Raw genomic sequence first — 27,922 nt, 5'->3', positions numbered from 1 at the left:
AATAGTGTTGGTCCTGAGAATTCTCAAAATTTTAATACTTCCTATGTTCCTATTTTTTGCACCTGATTGTAACTGCGTATCTCAAAAGCTCTCACACCCAGACTGCAGAGTTATAATCAAATATGGGTCCTTTTAAACTTTCATTTTCTGACTTTGGTCTGTTTTTTCCTTTCAGTCCACTGCCTTTCATCCAAAACGGTCTGTAGAAGCCTCCTTTTGTTTTAGATCCTTTATTTTTATTTTTGGATCTTTTAAAGAGTGTTTCCTCATCATCCTCTTGCCATGCAGATCTCTCCTTCAGCAGTTTCTCCCGATCTGGCCGCACACTGCGCAAGACCTTTTTGAAAATGCTGGTTGTCAGATTAATTCGCCTGCAGAACTCCTGAGAGCAGCTCAGGCGCAAAGAATGCTGGGATGCTTCAGAAAGCCTTCCTGAACTTTCCTCCTCACCAGATGTCTGGTTCTCCATATCAGGTAAGTCCAGCCAGTTGCCAACTAGATCAGCTAAGACACTGTCTCCAAGTACCAAGGGCTGCCTGTTTCGGCTGTTACTCATTAGAGATGATGTCCAGTCACTGGAGTCGTCTGTGTCATACTGAGAAAAATCACTGTCGATCGAGGGACCCTCGCGTGAAAGTGTATCCATAAACCCCTGGAGATCAGTTATTGTTGGTGAGTTGAATGAAGCTGGATGCTCCTCAAATGAAGATCTTGAGGCTAAACCGCTTGGAGTGTCACACATACGAATGCCATCTCGTGAAGAAAAGCTGTCATCCTCACAGCTGGAGAAAGATGCAGAATTGCTAAGACTTCCTCTGTGGTGGGTTCCTCTGGGATCATGCCTCCTAGGTACGTAATGTGGTACCAGGCTATGTTTTTTTATTGGAGAGCTGGTGAGAAACATAGTGGGTTTGACTTCCAAGTGAGACAAACTTGATTCTCGAGTGATATTCTTTGGCTTTTCTGACTTTTTTGTATCCATTGGTCTGGACTCCTTTGAGATATGCTCCAACTGGAATTTATCTGAGCTTGTGGATATGTGAGGAGATTGGTGAAAGTGCTGATTCTGACTAGTTTTGCAAGAGATCTGCAGTTGTTCCAGAGCAGTTTGCATTTTAAGGAGTTTTAGCTCTTGCAGAGCTCCCATCATCGAGTTCATCTGAGTCTGGAGACCATCTCCTGCCTCCTTCATGGAGGTCTGAATAAGGAAAAAATACAAGAAAAACAGCATTTAGTTTTAGTTTAGTCACCATCACTATGCCATTATAAATTACATATGTGTTGCACAATTTAAATTGTTCTTGTTTGGTTTATTGCAAACTGCTGAAGATAATAAACCAAATTTGCAATGGGGGTTGAATCATTTTAGCCTTTGTGTTGTTTTTGTTATGGATTATTTTTTGGGGAAATTAATAATAGCCAATCCATCTCTGCTATGTTTTTGGACGGTGGGAAATAACCAGGTAGTTGGTGAGCCACTATTCTGTGGTGTCAGATTTCCCCTGAGGGATCTGATTTAAAAGTGAACAAATGAGCTGAGTGTGGCCTTTTGGCTTGAACAGGCATTAATCTCACCCAAGCATCATGTCATGCCAAGAATGAGGAAAAAATACAACCTGGAAAATGTAGCCATGTTCGAAGAGGGTTTCACATCTGTTACCTGTACATCTCTATTACACTCTGTTATCATGTAACTGTATCTCCACATGGCTTGTGTTCTAAGAAATACTCTATTCACGCCTTTACTATGATAGCATCAACGTGTGTGTGTGTGTGTTCAGTTATGAACTAAATCAGTCAGCTGCTTAAGCTTTATGTTCTATTAGGTTGCAGCAGTCAGCTGAAAAAAGCAATACACAAATATTGTAAGGAAGTGTAGTGTAGGTCAAAAGAGGACGTCCTGAAAACAGCAGGTGCAACAGTTATAGCATCACTGGATTGCATCTCATTCATCTTTGTTCCTACAGTGCCTACAACTCAAAATGTTCTAGGATTATATAGATTTTTCTGAAAATAAGACCTGAAAATTTGCTGGGTCCAAAATATACATGGTTAGATTTTTTATTTGTTAATAGAGAAGGTTTTAAATGGCCATATAACTTTGTTGCATGACTTCCTATTATTTTGTATTTATAAATATATACAGCTAGTGACATCTTTGTGCCCATCTAAATAAGAATAGTTTGACCATGCCAAGTACATGGAACAGTGGTCTTTGCCAAGATGCGAAAGTAAGTCAGTAAGTTTTAATTTTAATTATTTACAATAGGTTGTATGTAAATATTGGACCCAGCATATTTTCAAAAAACTTGGTTCATTACGCAAGCTCAACACTGCTGAGATCACTTCTGAAGTACTCCCAATCATGTGTGACTATATGTATCACAGTAGCATTATGGGTTATTGTGCAAGATAATGTTAGGTAGTTGGTGAAAGAGTTTGGCACCAAGTGTTGAGCCATGGCCCATATGTCCTTGCAAAGACTGATCTTTTGGTAGAAGCCCTTGGTATATAGATAAGTCACCTGCTTATTTTGGAATGTGTTAGAATGCTGAAGCTTGAATAATATATAAATAATATTTATGAGATGTTTGCTCCTGTCCCATCTTATTTTGAGTGGTTTTAAAAATGGGAATGGCAACACATTACAGATTTGTTTATATTTACAAATAAATGCAATCCAGTGTGACAGCTAAAACATTAAAAAGTAATTTCTTTGCACTTCTTTGCATTTCTTTGCACAAAAAACTCTAAGGTATTTAACAGCAGGAAAATGTCTTTTAAAATTCATTCAATGCAGCATTTTGCTTCCACATTCAATCAGCTCTTTCCTGTAATGTATATCCATTAACAGTGCTTCCTGTAAAAGGACCCTGCATCACTCGGATTACAGATCAATAAATGTTATCAGCCTGAGCTCAGTGGAACCAGTACGATCCTGTACAGTAACCTTGGCTGGAAAATAGTATCGTTGCTTTGTATTTCCAGGATTTAGATGCTTATGAAAAAAATCTTTCTTACTCAAAGTTTACCATGCTACTGCGGACATCTCACAATAAATCAAGCCCGATCAGTGTGTTTTCCTAATAGTTAATTTATCAATTAGCATATGGGCTAGGAAAACTCACTGCTGTTAAGGATATCTTGATGCATGCTTCATAATTCAGGTATACAATCCCACAAAGTTGAATCAATTCATCTGGATACAAATGAACTGATTCAACTTTGTGGGGTTCTATCAACAATTATTTAAACATCACTAGGACATCTAAAGACAACCAGCATGCTTTTAGTGCTATATCTGCTACTTTTATCATTGCACTAGCATAGTTATTTAAATTATTACTCCAAAAACAAGCCTGACCATCTTACCATTCTCCAGTGTGCTCCCTCTCACTCCCTTCTTTACGCCTCTCTTTCTTTGCTTTCCTGCTCTCTCCTCTGGCTTTCTAGTGTGGATCTATCTGGTAGCCAATCAGGTGACCATACAATGATTGCGTCACACTGATTTTTTTACCCCAGGATATTCTAGAGGGTATGGTGGGGGTTAGGTTTTAAAGGAAAAAGTGCTTGTCTTGGAGTCATACCTGGATTAGCTCATAATTAATTGACTTATGTAAGAGGAAGTGGATTTGTCATTGTGTGTGTGTGTGTGTGTATCCATGACGATCCTCATCCAGTGATTTATATAAAGTAAATAATCTTAAAGCGATTTTAAGGGAAAGATTAACTAAATATATGAGAAACTGCCTTGTGTGTTTTATTCAGAATGCATTTGTCTGGTGTATGTGTCAGAACTGTCAGTTCTAATTGCAAACCTAATATATCACTGTGAACAAAAATATATTTAGAACATTCCAATACTGGTTTCTTTTGAGTTATTAAGTCTGCTAGGTGACATGATGGATATCATAGTTGTATAAAGTACTTACTACTCATACAGTAAAAGAAAAAATGCCTATATAATAAATGAAGCAATAGTAAAAATGACTGAGTGATTCTACTGAAGCAGAAGTATCAAAGTTTTTAATATTATTTGTTACTAAATATTAAAAGTACTCCAAAATCATAATACAGTAGGGCTTTCTACAATTTCATAAAAATAGATGTGTCAATACTTGTGCTATCCCACTGCTACTGGGATCCAGGGTACCAATCCCCCAACTGTCAAAAAGTCAGACATCTACATACAGCCATGATTGGCAATGTCGGGGAGGGCTGTGGCCCAAAAATGGATAGCGTCCTGTCCAGGGTGTGCTACTGCATTGTGCTCCCTAATTCTGAGAAAAATGGACCAACCATGACCCTGACCAGGATAAAGCAGTTGTAAAACATAAAAAATAATATAAATAAGTTGATAATAATAATAATAATAATTTTATGTAACGTTTGCTCATTTACTACCAGAGATTTAAATTTAAGCTTCAAATGTTCTTCCACAATTTTAACCTACACTAATGTCAGTAATTACTTCTACATTCTTGCTTTAGATAATGTGCAAAAGCAAACAAAATTTTGGGGACGATCAGAACTAAAGCAAAACGGATTGCTTCAAATCTTATTTTAGAAGCGATGTTTTATCCTAAAAATCTCATCTACTTTACCATTCTGCTTTATCATACTGTACATTTACTTCTATATTTTTCAAAGCTGCTGTTTAAATTGTATAATTTAATAATATATTTTATAATTGTATAATATTTAAACAAAATACTAACTCATGTGTCTAACTTCCCCATTTTAATTTTTAGTACATATATAATAGCACTTTAGCTGTATATTAAAAGAAGAAAGTAAATAAGGTAGAAGCAAGTTGTCAGTTTGCAGTAAAGGATGTTCACATCCATCTACTGAAGAGCTGTGAATAGCTGTTTTATTTTGAGCAGTTCATTAAATATGAATGTGGGTATGTGCTTTTAGAGGTCATGCAGGGAAACAGTATCTAAAGTCATCAAAATTACGTCTGTGAGTCAGTGATGCAAGAGATGTGGAGAAAAACTTCTTTGTGTAAAAATGTCAGAAGAACATAGAGAGAATTCAAAATGAATGGGTTACATTGAGAAATGTTTTAAATAATCAGAACTAAGTAAAAATACTGCACTAATTGGTGGTTTAGTGTTCACTTGCCTTTATGCGTCTTTTTACATTTTGTATTTACTATCCAGTGGATAAGATAACACAGAGTACAGAATTATTTGATAACTGCAAGAAATCACAGTTTGGGATTAAAATGATCACCTGGTTAATATGTACTTTAGTAATCTAATCTGAGAAAACCCAGTCAGTCAGTTATCAGATTTCTTTTAATGATGTCTCTTCAAATTGTAAATCTATTAGTATTACAACATTTTCAGGTAATAAGTTAGTAGCATCAATTAGTAGCAAACAAATAAAAAAGTGAATTATTGACTGAGTAGTGGGGTCTCACTATTAAACTATGTATTGTTGCATTATTTCAAAATAAACCTTAAAACCATGTTACTGTACACCACCCATTCTACCAGCTGTGCAGCCCTTAACAGTCCACTCTCTCCAAAACCTTAACTTTGTTTCATTTGAACCATTCAGAGGTGGGCTTTCTTGAGTGCTTCGGGTTACTGTCCTGCTGCCTACCCCAACTGCACTTGAGCTTTAGGTCACAAACTGGCGGGCAGATAGCAGAATTTATTAATCCATGAATTATGACAAAACATACAAGTTCTGTGGATGCAAAGCAGCCCCGGGCCATCACACTACCACTTCCATGTTTCATTGTAGGTATAATACTTAATAGTTGAATGTGGTGTTAGCTTGATGTCACTTGTAACAAGACCCATGTCCTCCAAAAAGTTCCATCTTTGACTCATCAGCCCACAGAAGAGGAAGGGAATGTTCAACACTGTCCCAGTTTTTTCCATTTGTGGATAATTGTTCTCACGGGGGTTTGCTGGAGTCCCAGAACCTTAGCTATGGCTTTGTAACCCTTTCTATTTAGGTGATGTTCATATACATATAACAGATCTGCATGTGTGTGCTTAGTAAAATTGAACCCCATTGTAAATTGAATTTGATAACTGGTTGCTAAGGGGTAGTAACAACTTTTCCACATAGGGCCAAGTAGGGCTAAACAGCATTTTTCCTTCAATAAATAAAATCAATAAATGTGTTGATGATCTTAAATATATACAGTGGGGGAAACAAGTATTTGATCCCCTGCTGATTTTGTAAGTTTACCCCCTTACAAAGACAACAGTCTATAATTTTTATTGAAGGTTTGTTTTAACAGAGAGTGACAGAATATCAACAAAAAATCCAGAAAAAAAACATTAAATAAAAGTTATAAATTAATTTGTATTTAATTAAGGGAAATAAGTATTTGATCCCCTACCAACCAGCAAGAATTCTGACCCCCACAGACCGGTGGTCTCTTTCTCACCAAGCTTCTTGCTGATGGTCTTGTAGCCCATTCCAGCCTTGTGCAGGTCTACAATCTTGTCCCTGACGTCCTTTGATAGCTCTTTGGTCTTGCCCATGGTGGTCGAGAGATTTGAACGGAAGAAACTGATTCTGTGACAGGAGTCTTTTATACAGGGACAGGACTAATTTGTGTGCCTCATGGGGGTCAGAATTCTTGCTGGTTGGTAGGGCATCAAATACTTATTTCCCTTAATTAAATACAAATTAATTTATAACTTTTATTTAATGTTTTTTTTCTGGATTTTTTGTTGATATTCTGTCTCTCTCTGTTAAAATAAACCTTCCATAAAAATTATAGACTGTTCAAGTCTTTGTAAGGGGGTAAACTTACAAAATCAGCAGGGGATCAAATACTTATTTCCCCCACTGTATGTGTGACATATGCAAAAACAGAACTTTTTCTTTGTCTTTTTTTTTTTTTTTTTACAATGCCTAACAAATTTACAATTTCAATGTAATCCTTGATATAGATTTATCCTTTCCTGATATTACCAATCCTACTTATCTAAAAGGTTTTTAATGGGGTTTAGGTCAGGAGACTGTGATGACAAAATATTGATTTTTATGGTCATCAAACCATTTTATCTACCCACCACTCGATTTTTGCTTAATGGCAGAGGCAGACAGTTTTTCATTTAAAATCTCACAGTACATTAGAAGGTCCATTATTCAACGTGTACTACCAAGGTTCTCAATGCCTCTTGACCTAAAAATGAGCTCTTAAACATCACAGATCATGTACCACTGTTCTCAGCATATGCTTCATTCTTCCTTATCCAGACATACTGTTGATCCACAGGCCTAATAAGTTCCAGTTCACTTCATAGAACAGAATTCCAAAACCTTCTGTGGATTAATATGGTTTTAGCATATTGGAGCCAACTTTTATTGTGCTTTTGGATCAGTAGAGGTGTACATCTTGAAGTCCCTCAGGATTTAGCATGCGCCTTACTGTGCAAACTGAAACCACGGCGCCTGCTGCCACCAAATCTTGCTGCAGGTCACACTGTGTTTTCTTTCAGGCAAGTCAATTACAGTTGTTTTAATTTTCTTAATTGTTGCTCCTACAGGGGATATCAACATCTCAGATGCTAGCTATTGCCTAAAAAGTGGCCAACACATTTTGTCGGATTTGTAAACTGTACTCTTAGTTTGAAGTCCGTCCGCGGTCACGCTATCTGCGCTACAAGTTTTACTGTGCGCCTAAACCCCGTTTTACGGTAATAAAGTTGCGAAGAATTGAAGAGGATAAAGCATCTTTTTACAGCTTAATATACTATATCTTACATATAATTATATATATATACAGTATATATAGGGGTTGGACAAAATAACTGAAACACCTGGTTTTAGACCACAATAATTTATTAGTATGGTGTAGGGCCTCCTTTTGCGGCCAATACAGCGTCAATTCGTCTTGGAAATGACAAATACAAGTCCTGCACAGTGGTCAGAGGGATTTTAAGCCATTCTTCTTGCAGGATAGTGGCCAGGTCACTACGTGATGCTGGTGGAGGAAAACGTTTCCTGACTCGCTTCTCCAAAACACCCCAAAGTGGCTCAATAATATTTAGATCTGGTGACTGTGCAGGCCATGGGAGATGTTCAACTTCACTTTCATGTTCATCAAACCAATCTTTCACCAGTCTTGCTGTGTGTATTGGTGCATTGTCATCCTGATACACGGCACCGCCTTCAGGATACAATGTTTGAACCATTGGATGCACATGGTCCTCCAGAATGGTTCGGTAGTCCTTGGCAGTGACGCGCCCATCTAGCACAAGTATTGGGCCAAGGGAATGCCATGATATGGCAGCCCAAACCATCACTGATCCACCCCCATGCTTCACTCTGGGCATGCAACAGTCTGGGTGGTACGCTTCTTTGGGGCTTCTCCACACCGTAACTCTCCCGGATGTGGGGAAAACAGTAAAGGTGGACTCATCAGAGAACAATACATGTTTCACATTGTCCACAGCCCAAGATTTGCGCTCCTTGCACCATTGAAACCGACGTTTGGCATTGGCACGAGTGACCAAAGGTTTGGCTATAGCAGCCCGGCCGTGTATATTGACCCTGTGGAGCTCCCGACGGACAGTTCTGGTGGAAACAGGAGAGTTGAGGTGCACATTTAATTCTGCCGTGATCTGGGCAGCCGTGGTTTTATGTTTTTTGGATACAATCCGGGTTAGCACCCGAACATCCCTTTCAGACAGCTTCCTCTTGCGTCCACAGTTAATCCTGTTGGATGTGGTTTGTCCTTCTTGGTGGTATGCTGACATTACCCTGGATACCGTGGCTCTTGATACATCACAAAGACTTGCTGTCTTGGTCACAGATGCGCCAGCAAGACGTGCACCAACAATTTGTCCTCTTTTGAACTCTGGTATGTCACCCATAATGTTGTGTGCATTGCAATATTTTGAGCAAAACTGTGCTCTTACCCTGCTAATTGAACCTTCACACTCTGCTCTTACTGGTGCAATGTGCAATTAATGAAGATTGGCCACCAGACTGGTCCAATTTAGCCATGAAACCTCCCACACTAAAATGACAGGTGTTTCAGTTATTTTGTCCAACCCCTGTGTGTATATATATATATATATATATATATATATATATATATATATATATATATATATATTGGCAACAAAAGCACATAACATGGTAAAATTATGCAAATGGATAATTTTAAAATTCCATTAAAACAAGTGGAATTGTTATAGACCACTTTGAAAGGTCTAATAAAATAAGCAAATCAAATTGATATCAAAGCACTCCACTTTTTTCTTTAAGAGCATTAACTCTTTTATTAATGGAATACATTTCAGACATTTTTACTGTAGTAATCTGGGGTGATGGGATAGCAACCTTATTAAAAAGTCAATTCAAAATCTTATCAAATGCCACCCACACAATCATAAATAACACGAGTACGCATCTTGTGATTTTGAGACTATTACATCTAATTTTTAATTGCCACGAACCTCATGCGGGCCGGTTGGGGATGTCTCGCGGGTTTACTAAACCGAGGGTACGGATTACCAAACCGAGGGTACGGATTACCAAACCGAGGGTACGGATTACTAAACCGAGGGTACGGTTTACTAAACCGAGGGTACGGATTACTAAACCGAGGGTACGGATTACTAAACCGTGCGTACGGATTACTAAACCGTGCGTACGGATTACTAAACCGAGGGTACGGATTACTAAACCGAGGGTACGGATTACTAAACCGAGGGTACGGATTACTAAACCGAGGGTACGGATTTTGCTCTTCACATATTTTTTTCCTTAGTGACCCCTAAGGGGCTCCGTACATTTATATCCCAGTGCAAGAGAAAATAATGAATAAATGGTAAGGGTATATAAACCATCAGGAACAGTGTGGGGCACTGGTGAATTAGAGGTTAAGGTAGTGGTTTATTTATTAGTAGTATGTAGATCTAAGCCCTACCATCGCCAAGCTGCCAAGCGAGATAATTGCCCTAAACCCTATAAGTAAAACCTAAGCTGCTTTAAATAAAACTGTTTGCCAAACTGATTAATGTAAATAGGTGAAGTTATAAAGTGAAATAAAAATAAAAAAAATAATTCAGTGACATTGTTAATTAGAAATTTTAGGGGTACAAAAATAGTGACCTGTTTTTAGTAAGCTTAATTTGGCTTTTTCATTTCTTGAAAGGCATTTACTTTAATTAACATTTTTGAAGAACTGCCAAATGCAAGACAGAAAGAAATTGATGTATCCTTTCAAGAAATATCATTGGCAACTTATGGTTTTGGAGTAGTTATTTTGTGCACCACAAAGAACAGTTTGATAAAGGCAGAATATCACATGATCTTAGTCCAGAATCTTTTGGGATCTTAGTCCAGAATGAACAAATAGCACAAGTGATTTGCTAATATCAGTCTGATCTTGTAAAAGAGAAAATGTTGTAATAAATATTCAGCAATCGGCTGCTCAGCAGACTGTAGCTCTGCAGAAATGAAATTTAATTAGAACACAGTCCATTTGCTTTGCGTAACTGTGATATCCCATCAACACCCAGGCCTCCTGTGTGCTTCTTCAGGATGAGCCCAGACACATAGGAATTGGCATACGTCACTGTAACAACTCAATCATGACAGGCTGTGAGTAACGTCCCTAAGGTAATCTCACATCTGCTAGTCAGCACCATGCACACACACTGCTGAAGTGTGAATTCACTTTGTATTTGTCTACACCCTGTTGGTGCATGTGGCGTGAACAGGGAACACACAGATCTTCAGGTATGGCCTGTCTATCATCACTGAGTTCATCAGTGGGTGAATAAATCAGCAGATGTATTGATCACTTCTTCTTAATGATAATTACAGTGCCTTCGGGAATGGTAAGTAAAGGTTGTTCAGTCATGAAAAGAGAGTATTCATCCACATGATGAATACTGAATAAATCACTAGTAAATGTGAATGGTAATTTCTGAATGCACTGGCTGTTTTCTTTATGAATGCCTTGTTATGGGTGCAATCAGTCTGTTTTTTCTTTTTATACAAGAAAGTAGCACTGCCAAAGAAGTGTGTCTACATTCTAAATTAGGTTCAAAACAGTTTCTGGAAAATACATTTATCCCATGTTTAGAGTGCTTTTAAACGTAATCTTTTATTTTTACTAACTGCTTCATCTTGCTTAGTGTCACAGTAGGTCCAGCATCAAGGCAGGAATAAAGCCTTGGCAGGGCTTCACTTCAACCCACACAGACAAGAGGAGGACATAAGAAAATCCATAATAATGCTCATGGTTTTGTAATTAGATCACAGTCAGGTGTCCACATACTTTTGGCCATTACTTTCTCTTGTGTCATATAACACAAGCATTTTAGCTGAAATGGTTAACAGAATGTTGCCAGTGTATACACTGGTGAGTTGTTATAACAAGTTGAAGTATTTCTTATGAACCTGAAATTGCATCACAATTGGAGTACAAAGACGTGTCTGAAACACGCTCATCATCCCTGCAGGCTAAAGGGAACTGTGATGAAAAGCGCCAGTAATGATAGCGTTTACTAAAGCACTTTTAAAGGGTAAACTCTGTTCCTAGACTCAACAAAAGAGTGATGATTAGTAAAAGACTTAAAATTGATTTTGGCCACTCCACAATGTATACTGTCATTTGTATAAGCATTTTGCCAGGTAAAGCAAATAAAAAACAAAAGCAGTTATGCAACAACTTTGTTATTAATATAAAGTCCAGCATGCAGTGACAGGCACATCAACCCCCAGTATCTTGTGCTCAGAGCTGTCATTAGCTGTTATGGTCTTTTGAGAAAGCACATCCACAAAGATTAACAGTAAGCCGTTCCTTGGTAAATCACAAACTACACATGTAGTTTTGGTTAACTGAATTACATACTGATCTAGACATGGCCTAATCTGATACTGAATGTTGGTACTGGGACTGATACTAGCCTAAAATGCATAATTTGTATTGAATCATATTTTATGTATTTTCTGAACCAGTCAAATAAGCAATTTTATGCTGTTAACACATGTAATGTTAGCTGACAAGTTACAGACCTTTAAAATACTATACAGCCTAAATGTGTTACATTAACATCACAAAGCAAGAAATTTGCAATACTTGCTTGAAGAGAGATGTCTTAGCTAGTAAGACTATGTCATAAAACTTAGCAGACACTGCACATGTAGTACCAATCTAAACTTCTCTCGTTCTGCAGGTTTTTTCAACACACCATTTATACAACGTCATTTTCATAAAGTGCTTTGACAGTAGATGTCTAGCTGTAATTCAGAACAATTAAGTGCAACTCCCAAACAGCCAAACTAGAGTGTTGCCTCACTTCTTAGTGTATACTCTATTTTGCACAGCATTTTAGCTTTGTTGATATGCTTGGGGCGTTTTAGACTCAGGCGCCTGGTAGAGTCAGACGTATCAGGGCTTTAAGCCGAACTCTGTTTAAGGAAGCTCTGGACCACAAAGCCAGCCTTTGTTTCACTTTATTCTCGCGAGCCACCACCCCCACAATAAAGTCTTCAGACCCTTAACAATACACACTGCATAGGCCTACTTTACTTTTTCCATCATTACTCACATTAAACATGAAAAAGCTTAATAAGCATATTAATAAAGTTATAATAAACTGCGCTCTCTTTCCTACACTATCACCTCAGTTGTCCTTAATAGTAAGCTATGTAGAAGTTATATGAAATATAATTAGATCAGTTTCAGAATAAAACGTTGTATTCACATTTACTTACACCTAGGGCAGTTTAGTTGCCATGCCACTTACTGGTATATTTTATGGGAAAGTAAAGTTAAATTCCAATGCAACAAGAAAACCAATGCAGAAGATGCTAAAAGAACATGCCATATAGACAGTAATTGGAGGTGGGATCAAAGCAGTATTGCATAAGCTGTGCAGTACCAGCTCTGTGTTATACCACTGTGCTGTTGATGCAGTGGTTCAATTTCTTATGAATTTTCAATTGTTAGACTACCTGTATGCCCCAAATCACATCCTATTTAGAATGCACATTTTTAAAGATTTGGTAGAAAAGCAGTGATATTCTATTGACATCAGTCATAAGTCTACATGAAATAATTTGGAGCAGGGTAAAAATACACCTTGGACCTGACACCAAATTACCCAAAGAAAACAGTAATGGGCACAGACACAGTAAAAACAGACAGCATCAATCCCAAGCACAGAAAAGTCAGGATCATCAAGTCAGTAATGATAATAAGTTTAATATTATAAAAATTTATTAAATAAATTGTTGTATGTATATTTAAAAATTGCATGTTTTTAAACCAAAACAAGAACTTGCAGAATTCTGTCAGAATTGCATAATTCAATAAAATCCCAAGACTGCTACTGACTCTTACAAATGTATATAAACTTTTTATACGCACAAGGTATGTTTTTATTAGTAGCTTATGGCAACAAATGTGTACCACGATCAAAGAGAGGTGCTGTGACAAGTAAGAAAGAACAATTAGCCAATCAGCTCAGTTGATTTGAAATCTCCTGTTTACCACGTGACACATCTGGACGCGCAGCTGCCAATTAGACTATTACTGGGCCCAAAGTGCACACATCTATTCACTTTGTTAAGACTGAAAAACAAAGCAGTCTGCAACTATATAAGATATTTTTTAAGATATATACTCATGGCTGGATTACTGACCGGGCCAGTGGGGCCAGCGCCCAGGGGCCCTTGAGGTCAGAGGGCCCCGGGGGGGCCCTGGCCCAAAACATTTTGCGATGCCTATTAACATTTATGATACAATATATTTTTATTTCCGAGGGCCCTCCATTTTAAGGATCCTCTGACTATTAGGGACTTTGACCCCAGGGCCTCTTGGGGGCCCTAGCCATGCTTTTGGGGCCCCTAGCCATGCTTTTGGGGCCCCTAGCCATGCTTTTGGGCCCTAGCCATGCTTTTGGGGGCCCTAGCCATGCTTTTGCTTTTTGCCCAGGGGCCCAGACTATCCTTAATCCGTCCTTGTATATACTGTGTATCTATGTATGTTTGTATGCATGTATATATACCTATGCAAATAAATACAACATTTAACCAACTACTGGCAAGTGTTTAGATGTTTCTCATGTAAATCATGCATGCAAGAAATGTGAGGGCTGTATAGTTCCAGGGTTCTTGGGACCCAAATTCAAATCCTATCTCCTGTCAGTAAAGAGTTTGGCATGTTCTTCCGTTTTTTTACAAGTATGTTTTTTTTTTAATAAATGCCGTAATATCCTATCTTCTGTCATTGTCAGTAAAAAAGTATGGCATTTTCTTCGATTTCTTATTTCCTTCCAAATCATGATGCCTGTACAGGTCCTTCTCAAAAAATTAGCATATTGTGATAAAGTTCATTATTTTCCATAATGTAATGATAAAAATTAAACTTTCATATATTTTAGATTCATTGCACACCAACTGAAATATTTCAGGTATTTTATTGTTTTAATACTGATGATTTTGGCATACAGCTCATGAAAACCCAAAATTCCTATCTAAAAAAATTAGCATATTTCATCCGACCAATAAAAGAAAAGTGTTTTTAATAAAAAAAAAGTCAACCTTCAAATAATTATGTTCAGTTATGCACTCAATACTTGGTCGGGAATCCTTTTGCAGAAATGACTGCTTCAATGCGGCGTGGCATGGAGGCAATCAGCCTGTGGCACTGCTGAGGTGTTATGGAGGCCCAGGATGCTTCGATAGCGGCCTTAAGCTCATCCAGAGTGTTGGGTCTTGTGTCTCTCAACTTTCTCTTCACAATATCCCACAGATTCTCTATGGGGTTCAGGTCAGGAGAGTTGGCAGGCCAATTGAGCACAGTAATACCATGGTCAGTAAACCATTCACCAGTGGTTTTGGCACTGTGAGCAGGTGCCAGGTCGTGCTGAAAAATGAAATCTTCATCTCCATAAAGCTTTTCAGCAGATGGAAGCATGAAGTGCTCCAAAATCTCCTGATAGCTAGCTGCATTGACCCTGCCCTTGATAAAACACAGTGGACCAACACCAGCAGCTGACATGGCACCCCAGACCATCACTGACTGTGGGTACTTGACACTGGACTTCAGGCATTTTGGCATTTCCTTCTCCCCAGTCTTCCTCCAGACTCTGGCACCTTGATTTCCGAAAACAGTACTTTGGACCACTGAGCAACAGTCCAGTGCTGCTTCTCTGTAGCCCAGGTCAGGCGCTTCTGCCGCTGTTTCTGGTTCAAAAGTGGCTTGACCTGGGGAATGCGGCACCTGTAGCCCATTTCCTGCACACGCCTGTGCACGGTGGCTCTGGATGTTTCTACTCCAGACTCAGTCCACTGCTTGCGCAGGTCCCCCAAGGTCTGGAATCGGCCCTTCTCCACAATCTTCCTCAGGGTCCGGTCACCTCTTCTCGTTGTGCAGCGTTTTCTGCCACACTTTTTCCTTCCCACAGACTTCCCACTGAGGTGCCTTGATACAGCACTCTGGGAACAGCCTATTCGTTCAGAAATTTCTTTCTGTGTCTTACCCTCTTGCTTGAGGGTGTCAATGATGGCCTTCTGGACAGCAGTCAGGTCGGCAGTCTTACCCATGATTGCAGTTTTGAGTAATGAACCAGGCTGGGAGTTTTTAAAAGCCTCAGGAATCTTTTGCAGGTGTTTAGAGTTAATTCGTTGATTCAGATGATTAGGTTAATAGCTCGTTTAGAGAACCTTTTCATGATATGCTAATTTTTTGAGATAGGAATTTTGGGTTTTCATGAGCTGTATGCCAAAATCATCAGTATTAAAACAATAAAAGACCTGAAATATTTCAGTTGGTATGCAATGAATCTAAAATATATGAAAGTTTAATTTTTATCATTACATTATGGAAAATAATGAACTTTATCACAATATGCTAATTTTTTGAGAAGGACCTGTATATGGATTAAGTACTTGAAATCTTTGCTGGGTGTAAGTTGAGTGAATGGGTAAATCGGTATTGCCATATGATGGATTGGCGTTCTGTCCAGTTTGCATTTCTTCTATGCACCCAGCGCCCACCTCGACCCTGATCAGGATAAGGCACTAATGAAAACGATTGAATGCGGAATATACATTTGTATACCAGATTGTGTCATAATACTATAAACCAAAGTAAGTACAGAAAGAAACAACGAGACCTAAAATAAATGTGAAATTAATAAAGACAAAATTCTTACCAACTCCTGTTTTAAACGTTTAAGGCAAGTGTCCATTTCCTTGCGCTCAGTTGCACGGTCCATCGTGGAAAATGTTAATAACAAGTGGACGCAGAATACACACAGTGTTCCTAAGCAGTCACTAAGTCCAGATGTACTGTGTGATAAACACTGATGTGTGTGTATGTGTCTTCTTTTGCGGTTCCACAGCGTTTTCTTTCAGCAACCCAAAAAAAGTGAAAGTTATTCAGTTCGATATTTAGCACGACTTAAATCATCGTAACAAACTGCGCTTTGTTTTAGCAAATGTTAAAGCTCGGTGTTCTGGATTTACTGACATCTTTCCTCGTATAAGGGTTTCCAGTGGTGTTGCATTATCAGCTCTCAAAGGTTCTCTTCTCTCTGTAAAGTCAGACTCCAGTTTGGTACTGCGTGTCTATAGAGTGTCTGGTTGGAAAAACCCACCACTGTGATTTGTCTCCACGTGTTCAGACTTCAGTTTAAATCTACAGGACACACCTAAAAGGGGCTTAACTAACGGTTCTCCGAGTACAAAACCAAACGTAATCTACTCAATAGATGATCAATGGACTCTTCAGCAGGGGTTCATGTATAACAATGGAACTGTCCTATTGTTTCTGTACGCACAGCAAGTAAATGCAACTAGGCGGTCAGCTCTGATTGGATCAAAAATGTGGGAAGTCGTGTCCACTCAAATTTGGACACATAGTTCAGCTCCCTACTGCTTTCCTAACCTGTACTGGATGGACTGGCAGCTTCAGGCTTTCATAGACCTTCACCCATACAACTAAAAGCCATTCCTCCTGGCCGCTGTGGATTAGCTATGCAAACTGCTAACCTGCTAAACATCACTTTATTTATCATGTACAGAAGAGAAGAAACACAAACTGTATCCCAAATCCATTTACAGCTACAATAAACAATACAATTAAAGTAAAAAAATAAACATGCACCTATAACCCAGCAAACACAGCTATTTGGTTAGTACAATTCAAACACTGATCTTGACATTGCATTGTAGTTGGAAAGTCGTAATTAAACAAATTTAGAGGTTTTAACAACGTTGTCTTGTAACCTATAGAGTAATAAAAAAACCAATTCATTTTGTTTTACCATTTGTCAAGGAGACACAATCTTCTTCTTCTTCTTTCTTTGCCTTTGTCCCGTTTGGTTGCGGGGTCGGCTCTCGGCGGATCGTGATCTGCATTGATTTGGCACAATTTTTACGCCGGATGCCCTTCCTGATACAACCCTCCCTATTTTATCCGGGCTTGGGACCGGCACTACAATGCACTGGTTTGTGCATCTAGCGGCTAGGTATCTATAGGACAATTCAGTGTTTCCAATTAGCCTGGTGGCATGTTTTTGGACTGTGGAAGGAAACCGGAGCACCCAGAGGAAACCCACGAGGATACGGGGAGAACATGCAAACTCCACACAGAAAGGACCCAGACCGCCTCACCTGGGGGTCGAACCCAGGACCTTCTTGCTGTGAGGCGACAGTGCTACCCACTGAGCCACCATGCCGCCCTGTCAAGGAGACACAATATTGCAGCTTAATTTAATGGCAGTTTAACAATGGTTTTAAAATGCCCTAGACATCTACTTTTAATTATAAAATCCTTATTCTAGGGATTAGTGAGGTTAATTGGATCACTGTTGGAACACAATGTTTTTATATGTACACTCATTCTTAATGAGCGCAACACATTCCAAACAATGTGCTGGTGTGCTGTATATACCTCTTGGTGTTCAGTCCAGAATCAATCTTGGTCTCATATGACCATAAAATCTTTTGCAACATGACATTAGATTCTTCAGTCTTGCACTTTCTTTTTAAAGAAACAACTTCTATCTTGCCACCCTGCCAAACAGGTCAGCTTTGTGCAAAGCTTGTGAACTTGTTATCACATGCACAGAAGAACCAATCTCAACTTGTAAGTTGCTGTTGACCTCTTGGTAGCTTCCCTGATCAATAACCTTCTAGCTTGGTCTTCCAGTTTGGAGGGATGGCCCATTTCTGGCAAGGTGTTGGTTAATGCCTTACACAAGTTGTTAAAAGGTATTCTTTTCCTAACTTGTGCCTTCCCACACTTTATCACTGAGCCTTAATTGAATGCACCTTTCAAATTATGGCGAATTTTTGTGTTACCATGCAATACTAGTAGTAACAGTTGGTTTTAAGGAATGGCTGAGAGTTTAGCATGTTCTCTTTGTGAGTTTTATTTTGCTAATCTGGCTTTCTCCCACATTACTTAACATGTTAAAGATGAAGTGGCTGATCTAAATTATTTTTAAGTGTAAGTAGGTTTATGCAAGTTTATGCATCGTTCTGTGCTGATTTAGTGCCCTGGTCCAGGCTGTGTTCCTGCTTCTCACCTATGTTTCCTGACCAGGATATGGCAGTTAGTGAAAATGAATAGATAAATGCATGAAAAATTATGTAGATATACTGTTATGGTACTAACAGTTTTACTTACAGTAATAGGTTTAACAGGTTTAACCATGGATGACTGCATGACTTAAACATTAGGAAATTCATAAAATGTAGGTCAGGTCTTTGAACATGCAGGAAAAGGAAGAATAAGTATTTAAAATCACGCAATTTACTATGTAAACAGACAAAAAGAAATGAAAAATGAGACAAGGGGCAGTTGTAGCCTAGTGATAGGCTACAGGTACTGGTCCAGTAATCAGAAGGTTGCCGGTTCAAGCCACACCACTTCCAAGTTGCCACTGTTGGGCCCTTGAGCAAGGCCCTTAACCCTCAATTGCTTAAATTGTATACAGTCACAAGTGTAAGTCGCTTTGGAAATGCTGAAAAATGTAGATGTGAGAACGGCTAATGACAACTGAATTTTCAAAACTCTATATTACTAATTGGCTTCTGTCGCCATCTACTGGAAAGATGTATGTATTACAACTACAGTTCCTCTCCTGTTCACTAGAGGGTGGCTGAATTATAAAATCAAGTATATAAGTTCAAACGAGTAAGTGAAATTGCAACAAGGTAGTTTGAAGCATGGCTACTTGCATGAAGAAAGCTGCTCATGAGATAGACTGCAGACAGAGGACTGATGATGTTGTTTTATCCGGCGGAGTGGAGTTCAGCTCCCTACTGCTTTCCAAACCCGTACTGGAAGGACTGGCATCTTCAGGCTTTCATAGACCTTCACCCATACAACTAAAAGCCATTCCTCTCGGCCGCTGTGGATTAGGTATGTAAACTACTAACTTACTAAACTACTAACTACATCACTTTATTTATCCAGTACAGAAGAGAAGAAACACGAACTGTATCCCAAATCCATTTACAGCTACAATAAATAATACAATTATAATTAAAATATGAACATGCACCTATAACCCAGTAAACAACTATTTGGTTAGTACAGTTCAAACACTGATATTGACATTTGTTTGAGACAGTTGAGGCTTTCTTGTAACCTATAGAGTAATCCTAATAAAAAACTAATTCATTTTGTGACCTTTAATGTTCAACCCTTTGTCATTCAAATTAAGAACATAGCAAAACTACTTAACAGTTCAGATAAATAAAACTACCCAAAATATATTTCATTTACAAAGACAATTAAAAGAGTGAACATAATATGCAGTATGTTGCTACCCAATTTTAATTAAGCTGTCACCATCTCTAATTACAATGTGAGGGCGGCACAGTGGCTCGGTGGGTAGCACTGACTCCCCGTGTATGCGTGGGTTTACTCCGGGTGCTCCGGTTTCCTCCCACAGTCCAAAGACATGCAAGTGAGGTGAATTGGAGACACTAAGTTGTCCGAGACTGTGTTTGATATAATCTTGTGAACTGATGAACCTTGTGTAATGAGTAAATACTGTTCCTGTCATGAATGTAACCAAAGTGTACAACATGACGTTAAAATCCTAATAAACAAACAAACTAATTACAACTAATCACTTACTAATTTCTAAAGCTTTGTGCTATCTAGTACCTTTACATTTGTTAAGTATCAAGCTATTATAAATCCTAATGCAAGGCTGCTATAAAATATACTTCTTTAGTATGTTGTATACAGAGTTTAGGCAGCACTATGTAGAATGGAAGGGTGTTGGTTAGGTTGGCACCAATCCACATGATGCGTAAGTGCAACTTTTCCCACAACTTTAAATGAAGTAGACACAAATGTTATGTTGTGACCAACCTGAATGTGCAGACATGCATGCAACTTTGTGCACTCAATGGAATTTAACATTTGATGTAAGATTGATACACTCTATAATAAAAGTGCGAAATGACATTTCAGCTTTTACAGTTTAATTGTGATTGTAATGGCACAACCTCAATTCCCAAAAAGTTGGGACGCTGTGTAAAATGTTAATACTGTAATTGTAAATAAAAACAGAATGCAATCATTTGCAAATCTCAAAGACCTATATTTTATTCACAGTAGAACATAGAACACATGTTAGATGTTGATGTGAGACATTTTACCATTTCATTAAAATAATTAACTCACTTAGAACTTAATGGCAGCAGCACATCTCAAAGTTGGGACAGGGCCATGACTACTATTGCCTCTTATTGTCTTCTTATTGATGACAGAATTCTTAGCTGTAATACAATTACTAGTTTTTATATGTTTAATTTAATCTGCTATTTCCTTCAGCTACATAGATTAACCTGTGATCAGCAGAGACCCAGCACCATTTCTACCTGCTGTACAGAGATTTTGTTTTATTCTACAATATCACCTCTGCTTCTATTAAACACTGTTCACTGCATATAAAATATTTTCTTTACATTTTATTTGTTTTTCTTGAGACATGTTCTCATAACTGACTAACAATATTTGGCTGTGTCCTGAATTGTAGCTTATGTGCAACATAACTCTAACCATACCATTGGTAGTTCACTAATTAACTTCTCTTGCTGCTGTTGAGAGGCATATATTGGTGTATACAATTTAGACTTTTTGGTCCCACCCTAATAAAACATTACTATTATTTTAGCCTAAAAAACCCAACATTTTCAAGTCTGGCCACACAAGACTATATCCTATATCTTACTGTACACAGCTGGACTGTGGGTCTCAATGATTAGGAAGGGGCATATCTTACCAGTCTCTATTTCATGTCAAGTTAACAAAACAAAAAGTAAATGTCCATGGGTGTCCAGACATTTGCATACAACTGTAGGCTAACATCTTTTATTATTGTTTTTTAAAGATCTTATTGTTCAGGCCAAGTCTGGCACAGGAAAAACCTGTGTTTTCTCCACCATTGCACTGGATTCTCTGGTCTTGGATAATCTGTCCACTCAGGTATTTTAATACATTTATTTATGCATTTAATTTTTATTAATGTGCAGTGATCTTTATTATATTTATTATACTATTATTTATTTTCAGGTGCTAGTCTTGGCTCCAACCAGAGAAATTGCTGTACAGATCCATTCAGTAGTGATGGCAATAGGCAGTGCCATGGAGGGGTTGGCGTGTCATGTGTTTATTGGAGGACGACCTGTCAGTCAGGACAAGCTCCATCTGAAAAAATGCCACATTGCTATTGGATCACCAGGTAACTGCAAAAATGTAAAGCATCTGTTTCTAATGTTGCCGGCTTGAGTTATTAATATGCTGCTGTATATTACTCTTTAGGACTTTATTAACCTTCTCTTTAATTCTGGTTAACACAGGTGGTCTTTTACATTTTGTCTTTATAGTAACTTCAAAGATAAAGCAAATAAAGCATATCACATACCTTGCACTTAGTGTCTCTGTAATAAAAGTACAGTTATTTATTTAGAATACAGTTTTCATCCATATCTGAGCAGATGGTGATTAACTCCAAAAGATTATAGAGAATCCTAGGCAAAACCCTTAGTGTTTTTTCAGGGAACCAGCAGACATTTGTAGTTGCTTCATGTCTCCCAATGATTTGCCTTAAATCCTAGGACACGTGAACTAAATACAAATATTTGCTGGTTTCTTGAAAAAGCACTAGCTCCAACACTGGTTTACTAATTAAAAATTTTGATTACTAATATGGTGGATAAAATTGTACTTTGATTTGAAAGGTAAAAAGAGGCGATCAGCCACAACGCATGACGGGTGAAGTGAATAACATCATCTCATTACAGTGGCATCTGCTAGGAGGCGATTACATATTATGCAGCAAGTGAACTGTAATTTTTTGAAATTGGTATGTTGGGAGCAAAAAAATGGGGCAAATAAGTCAGATTCAGGTCTTACTTACAGGACTTGAAGGTTCTATTAGGTGTGTGTGTGTGCAGACATACCATGTTGATAAACTGTTCACCATTCACAGTGTGTCAAGTTTGTGTACACTGGTGTTACCAAGGTTTTCATTTTTAAACACATTGGTGATTTTGTTTTAGGTCGTATAAAGCAGCTGATAGAGATGGGAGCTCTCCTGACAGCGAGTATTCGACTGTTTGTTCTGGATGAAGCAGATAAACTACTGGAGGAGGGCAGCTTCCAGGAGCAGATGAAGTAAGGCTCAAAGCTCCAAGAATTTCTTATTTTCAATATATACTTAAACATGTACTTTTAATGCTATACAGCTGCCCTCAACAATATTATACAGGCTGCTTTGCAGACAAATCTTTTAAAGCTTTCAGGTAACCCTCTCCTTTACGTTTCAGTTGGATTTTCTCCTCTCTGCCAGTCAATAAGCAGATGTTAGCACTTTCTGCTACTTACCCAGAGTCCTTAGCGCAGCAATTATGCAGATACATGAGGGAGCCGACATTTGTGCGACTAAACCCCACCGATCCTGGACTTCTTGGTGAGGCTTCAGACCCCATTTACCTAATTCTTGTTAATCACAGAAGTCAACTGTAATCAAGCATGTTTTTTTTTACTTTTTTTTTAAATCTTATTTTTACATTCTGGTGCAGGTTTGAAGCAGTATTATAAGCTGGTGCAAGCTCATCCACTTCCCCACAAGATCTTTGAGGAGAAAGTGCAGAATCTGCTAGAACTTTTCAGTAAAATTCCATTTAACCAGGCACTGGTCTTCTCCAATCTGCACTCCAGGTTTGCATAGTCCTCACTTTTAAATCACTAAATTCATTTTCAGATTTTGAATGTGTGCTGCTAGACTTAGAATACTTTAGTTGAATGCATTGCCCCTGCAGGTGAGCTTACAGAAAACTGTTACATGTTTTAGGGTTGCCTGGGAGTCTCTAAAAAATCTAACACAGTTCACTAGTGTTATAGAAGTTAAAATGTAATAAAAACAACTAAAATAAATGCATGCTTGTGTTAAGTCCAAAGCCTACCGGTAAATACTGGATGCAGGATGGCAAAGCAGCCTGGACAGGCACCAACCTATTGCAGGGATTCATACACTTACTCATCCATGTAGGAGGTATTTGGTAGGGCTGCCAATCTGCCAGTAGAAATCTGCCAGTCTTAAATTAATTGTACAGGTCCTGTACTAAACACTAATGAGTTACTTTATGTATAAAGATTGTAATGTATAGTAAAATATTAACTGTACTGATTTCTTCCTCTGCAGAGCACAGCACCTGGCTGATGTTCTCTCTTCTAAAGGTCTACCAGCAGTCTGTATCTCAGGTGAGATACACCTGACCAGCACCTAGCTGTGTAATTCAGTTACAATGCAAGCAGGTTTCTGTATGATGCTGAATGTAACTGTGCTCTGTGTGTTCAGGTGGTTTGAGTCAGGAGCAGAGACTGGAGGCGATGTCTAAGCTTAAGCAGTACCAGTGTAGAGTTCTTATCTCCACTGATCTGGTAAATTCAGTCATACTCGTATGTGAATAAAAGCAAGCTTAAACATATCATTGCCTGTTAGTTTAGAATGAAACCATACATGTTACTTTATTATTTATATTCCTACAGTTACAGTTCTGAAGTAAGCATCACCAATTCAGATTTAACTTAACAAACAAATGCGCACTAAATGTTAGATTTTTAAGTGTATCTGTGAGAATTACAACTCTGTTCAGTGGGATTGCGTTCATGTCACTGTGCGTGCCACCAGAGTTTCTCCACACTAGACCTGTCAATACATGATCTTATTGTTTTTTGACCCCTGTATTGAATATATATTACATTTGTGGATCAATGTAACCAAATTGATCTACTGATGGAAATAGTTACTTATTTACATGACGTACACTCCACTCTCTCTTTGTTTTTATATTTAAACCACTCTCACTTTCGTATTCGTTTTTCTTTTACTCTCCTCTTTATTTATTAGACTTCTCGAGGTATTGATGCAGAAAAGGTGAATCTGGTTATTAATCTGGATGTTCCTCAGGACTGGGAGACGTACATGCACAGGATTGGGCGCGCTGGACGATTTGGTTAGTCTGTGATTCTAGGAATATGGTGTGTGTGTGTGTGTGTGTGTGTGTGTTAGTGTTGAAGGCTAAACCAATAAATGTTTTGATGTTTAATTGTTTTCCTGTATTAGCCATTGATGCGTGATTAGTAACGTCACACGTCTGGAATCCTTCTTAGATTTACTGAAACTCCTTTTAACACAGTTGCCTGTAAGATCTTTTTTAACCTTGTAATTTTGTTGTAGGCACTTTGGGTGTTGCTGTTACCTACTGCTGTCATGGGGAAGAAGAAAACAAGATGATGGCCATTGCTCAGAAGTGCAGCCTGACCATAAACCCATTACCAGGTAACTAGAGAAAGGTTGAATGTAGGATTTTTACATCATAATTCAAATTCGTTTTTGTTTTCATGCTGTGGAATGTGGAAAAAGATAAACTAAAGTGTGTCATTGTGTTAATTTAATTATTTTTGTGCAGCAAGGCAAAACTGATGACAATTTACTGATGAAACTAAGTGCATCTAAATGGGTAATGTGCCCGAAACGTATTATCTTTTAATAGTATTTAATAGGGCACAACTGATGTGGAAATTAGCTAAAATACATCAAACATTCATAACACATTGTTATGAAGTACATCTTATCACACATTTCTGGTAATGTAGGTTTTGATAAGCAACCAGAGATGTTTGTAAGCAACTATGTTTCCTATATATTAGATAAAATAATTTTAACCAGAGCATTTAAAAAAATACCAAAAATAACACCACTGGTTTATCTTCTGATCACTTGGTGCTAGGGTGCAATTTGGAAAGTAGATTTGACTGCCGAATTGGTCACCTTTGGATTAAAGTTACCAACTGACTTATTTTTATTTATTTATTTTTTTCACACCATGCTCAACACTGATGCAAATAATGTCCAGTTTCCTATTAGTTAAAACATAACTGTTATTTTTCACTGAAACAATCTATCTGGTTGACTTTTTTTTAAATTAATAATAATAATAATAATAATTAATTTTATTGTACATCAATTTCAGTGGTGCAAGTGGTCAGTCAAAATTTGATGCAATGTTAGCTACAGTCTAACTTACGTTTTTAACAAATGATTGTTCTTTAATTATTGTCCCTTTCTGGGTGTTCCTCAGATCCGATCCCAGCTGGGCTCATGGAAGAGCCTTGTGACTGGAATGTGATTGTCCAGCCTTCTTCAAAATCTGACCTTGCTCATTCTTTGGGGTTCAAAGTGGAAGGAAAACAGGCCAAATCTGAACGTAATTTGTCCAAAGAGCCACATCCAACAAACAAGATTCAAGAGATGACCAAGCTGAGTGGTCCTGCTAAGACTCAACAGTCCAGTAAGGACAGGAACAAAAGCAAAAATCCTGCTCCTTTGCCTGAGGCTGGAAGTGCAGTGACTGCCCCTAATGCTCCAAATGTTGAGCCTCGTTCAGCTCCAACCAGAAAGGAACTGGAGGAGGCGCTGCCCAAAATACCCCCCCTGCCCTCCTTCAAACCTCGAGTGATGAAGCCTGTGTCCTTTGCTGATGCTGTGGCTGATTTTGAGAACTTTATGACAGCTGGGCCTGGCCGATCTGTTGAAATTATAAGACAATATGGAGGACGCAATGAAGAAACCACTATAATCAGTGAGACTCAAATAAACCACACTGACTTTAAACTTTACACATATGCTGCTAGTACTGAATCATATTCTAAACCTGAAGAGAACGTCTCTGATAGAAAGGCTCATTCATCTTGGAACTCAGTGGATTCACCCACCCACCCTGCGCCATCTAGATACACAGATAGCGCTTCCTCTACAGAAAGTGAGTCTGACATGGAGACTGAGCAGAAAACTGATGCATCAGCCTCCAGCTCAGTTACCAGTGCCACACAGCCAAACCAAGTGCCATTAAACATCGCCAAAACATCACGCAAAGTCATTACAACTAGTCATTCTGCCAAATTCAGAAGAAATCCAGATAAACCTCAGATCAAGACACATTCTCATTACCAACACCATTTAAGGTCTGCACCTGATGGGAAGAGGTCTGGGAGAATGGCCAGGGCAGAGCACACTAGCTGTAGGACACAAAGACCTAAAGAGGAGGTTGAGGAGGAGGAGGAGGATGATGATGATGATGATGATGATGATGGACAGGACTATTGGAGAGCATGTTATCGTGCCTGGCAAGAATATTACAGCTCTCTGGGTTCAGCCCATTACAATCACTTACATTATAACTTTATGGCAGCGTATCGCATGAATGCTGTTTACATGATGGAAATGATGAAACCTTAATTTAAGAAACTAAAATAAAAACATTCAGCCCCTAGTATTTAGTATTTAGTATTTAACCCTTTTTCATAACCAGGGACTTTTATCTTTTGACTAGGATTTTTTTAATAATATTTGACTGAGACAAAAATAAAGACTATAAAATAAAAAGAATAATAAAAATTAACACATTTTGTTGAGCAGCGATAACATTGTTTTTGTAAAATCATACATTGAGCAATTTGGCCCATTCTACTTTAAAATTCTTCATCATATGTCTAACTCATTGATAACATTTTTGCCAGTTTTGTTAGTTTGTAAGTGTCTGTGTACAGCAATTAAAAAATTGAATGGCATTCACCTTCCTATCCTTGAACCACTAATTTTTTTTGGAGGTGTGTTTAGGGTTGTCGTCATGCTAAAAGGCGAACTTCCTGCCCATCTTTAGCTGTCTAGCAGAAGATGGGCAGTTCCTCCTTAAGAATAAGATCCCCATAACATAATTTTGCCACCACCGTGCATTACGCTTAATGGTTCTGGGGCCGTGTTTGTTTATTTGGGATTTTAACATCATGTTAACACTTTTGGTTACATTCATGACAGAAACGGTAGTTACTGGTTACACAAGGTTCATCAGTTCAATCAAGTTTAATGTCAAACACAGTCATGGACAATTTAGTATCTCCAATTCACCTGACTGCATGTCTTTGGACTGTGGGAGGAAACCAGAGACCCCGGAAGAAACCCACACAGACACATGCAAACATGCAAACTCCACACAGAAAGGACCCCAGACCGCCCCACTTGGGGATCGAACCCATGACCACCTTGCTGTGAGGCCACAGTGCTACCCACTGAGCCACCGTGCCGCCCCCGGACTGAAGACGTTACAGTACTTAATCCTACAGAGAGAAGTTAATGTGTTCATTATGCTTAGCTTGTAGTAATGTATTTTTACTTTATTACAAATGCCCAACCTCAGTTGTTTTATTATAGCCAGTGCATTTACTTCAGGTGGTGTTCAAAACCAATTTCAGTCCACAAAATAGTGTATCATAACAGTACAGACATAGTAAAAAGCTAATCAGTTTAATAAATAATAGTATATATTATTTAGTGGGGATATTGCAATGTTTGGGCTGTTGTACTTTGTCTACTCTGCA

The 27,922-nt window shown here is 38.3% G+C and overlaps 2 protein-coding genes across 2 annotated transcripts; one reads left to right on the top strand and one right to left on the bottom strand.

Moving 5' to 3' along the window:
• Nucleotides 1-91: 91 nt before the first annotated feature.
• inka2 (inka box actin regulator 2) lies at nt 92-16,226 on the bottom strand. Its single transcript, XM_062998746.1, has 2 exons — nt 16,164-16,226; nt 92-1,198 (listed from the first exon to the last, which is right to left on the bottom strand). Exons 1-2 carry the CDS (start codon nt 16,224-16,226, stop codon nt 92-94), a joined length of 1,170 nt encoding a protein of 389 aa, XP_062854816.1.
• Nucleotides 16,227-19,185: 2,959 nt separating this feature from the next.
• Nucleotides 19,186-27,080, top strand: ddx20 (DEAD (Asp-Glu-Ala-Asp) box polypeptide 20). Its single transcript, XM_062998431.1, has 11 exons — nt 19,186-19,381; nt 21,369-21,463; nt 21,551-21,719; nt 22,540-22,654; nt 22,807-22,949; nt 23,062-23,200; nt 23,685-23,743; nt 23,841-23,923; nt 24,393-24,498; nt 24,723-24,824; nt 25,627-27,080. The coding sequence occupies exons 1-11, from the start codon at nt 19,186-19,188 to the stop codon at nt 26,781-26,783; spliced, it is 2,364 nt and encodes a 787-aa protein (XP_062854501.1). The 3' UTR covers nt 26,784-27,080.
• Nucleotides 27,081-27,922: the final 842 nt, after the last annotated feature.

This window comes from Trichomycterus rosablanca, chromosome 7 (genome assembly GCF_030014385.1).
Source record: "Trichomycterus rosablanca isolate fTriRos1 chromosome 7, fTriRos1.hap1, whole genome shotgun sequence".
NCBI lineage: Eukaryota > Metazoa > Chordata > Actinopteri > Siluriformes > Trichomycteridae > Trichomycterus > Trichomycterus rosablanca.
Note: the sequence above shows the minus strand (reverse complement) of the source record. Positions and strands in the feature narration are given on the sequence as shown.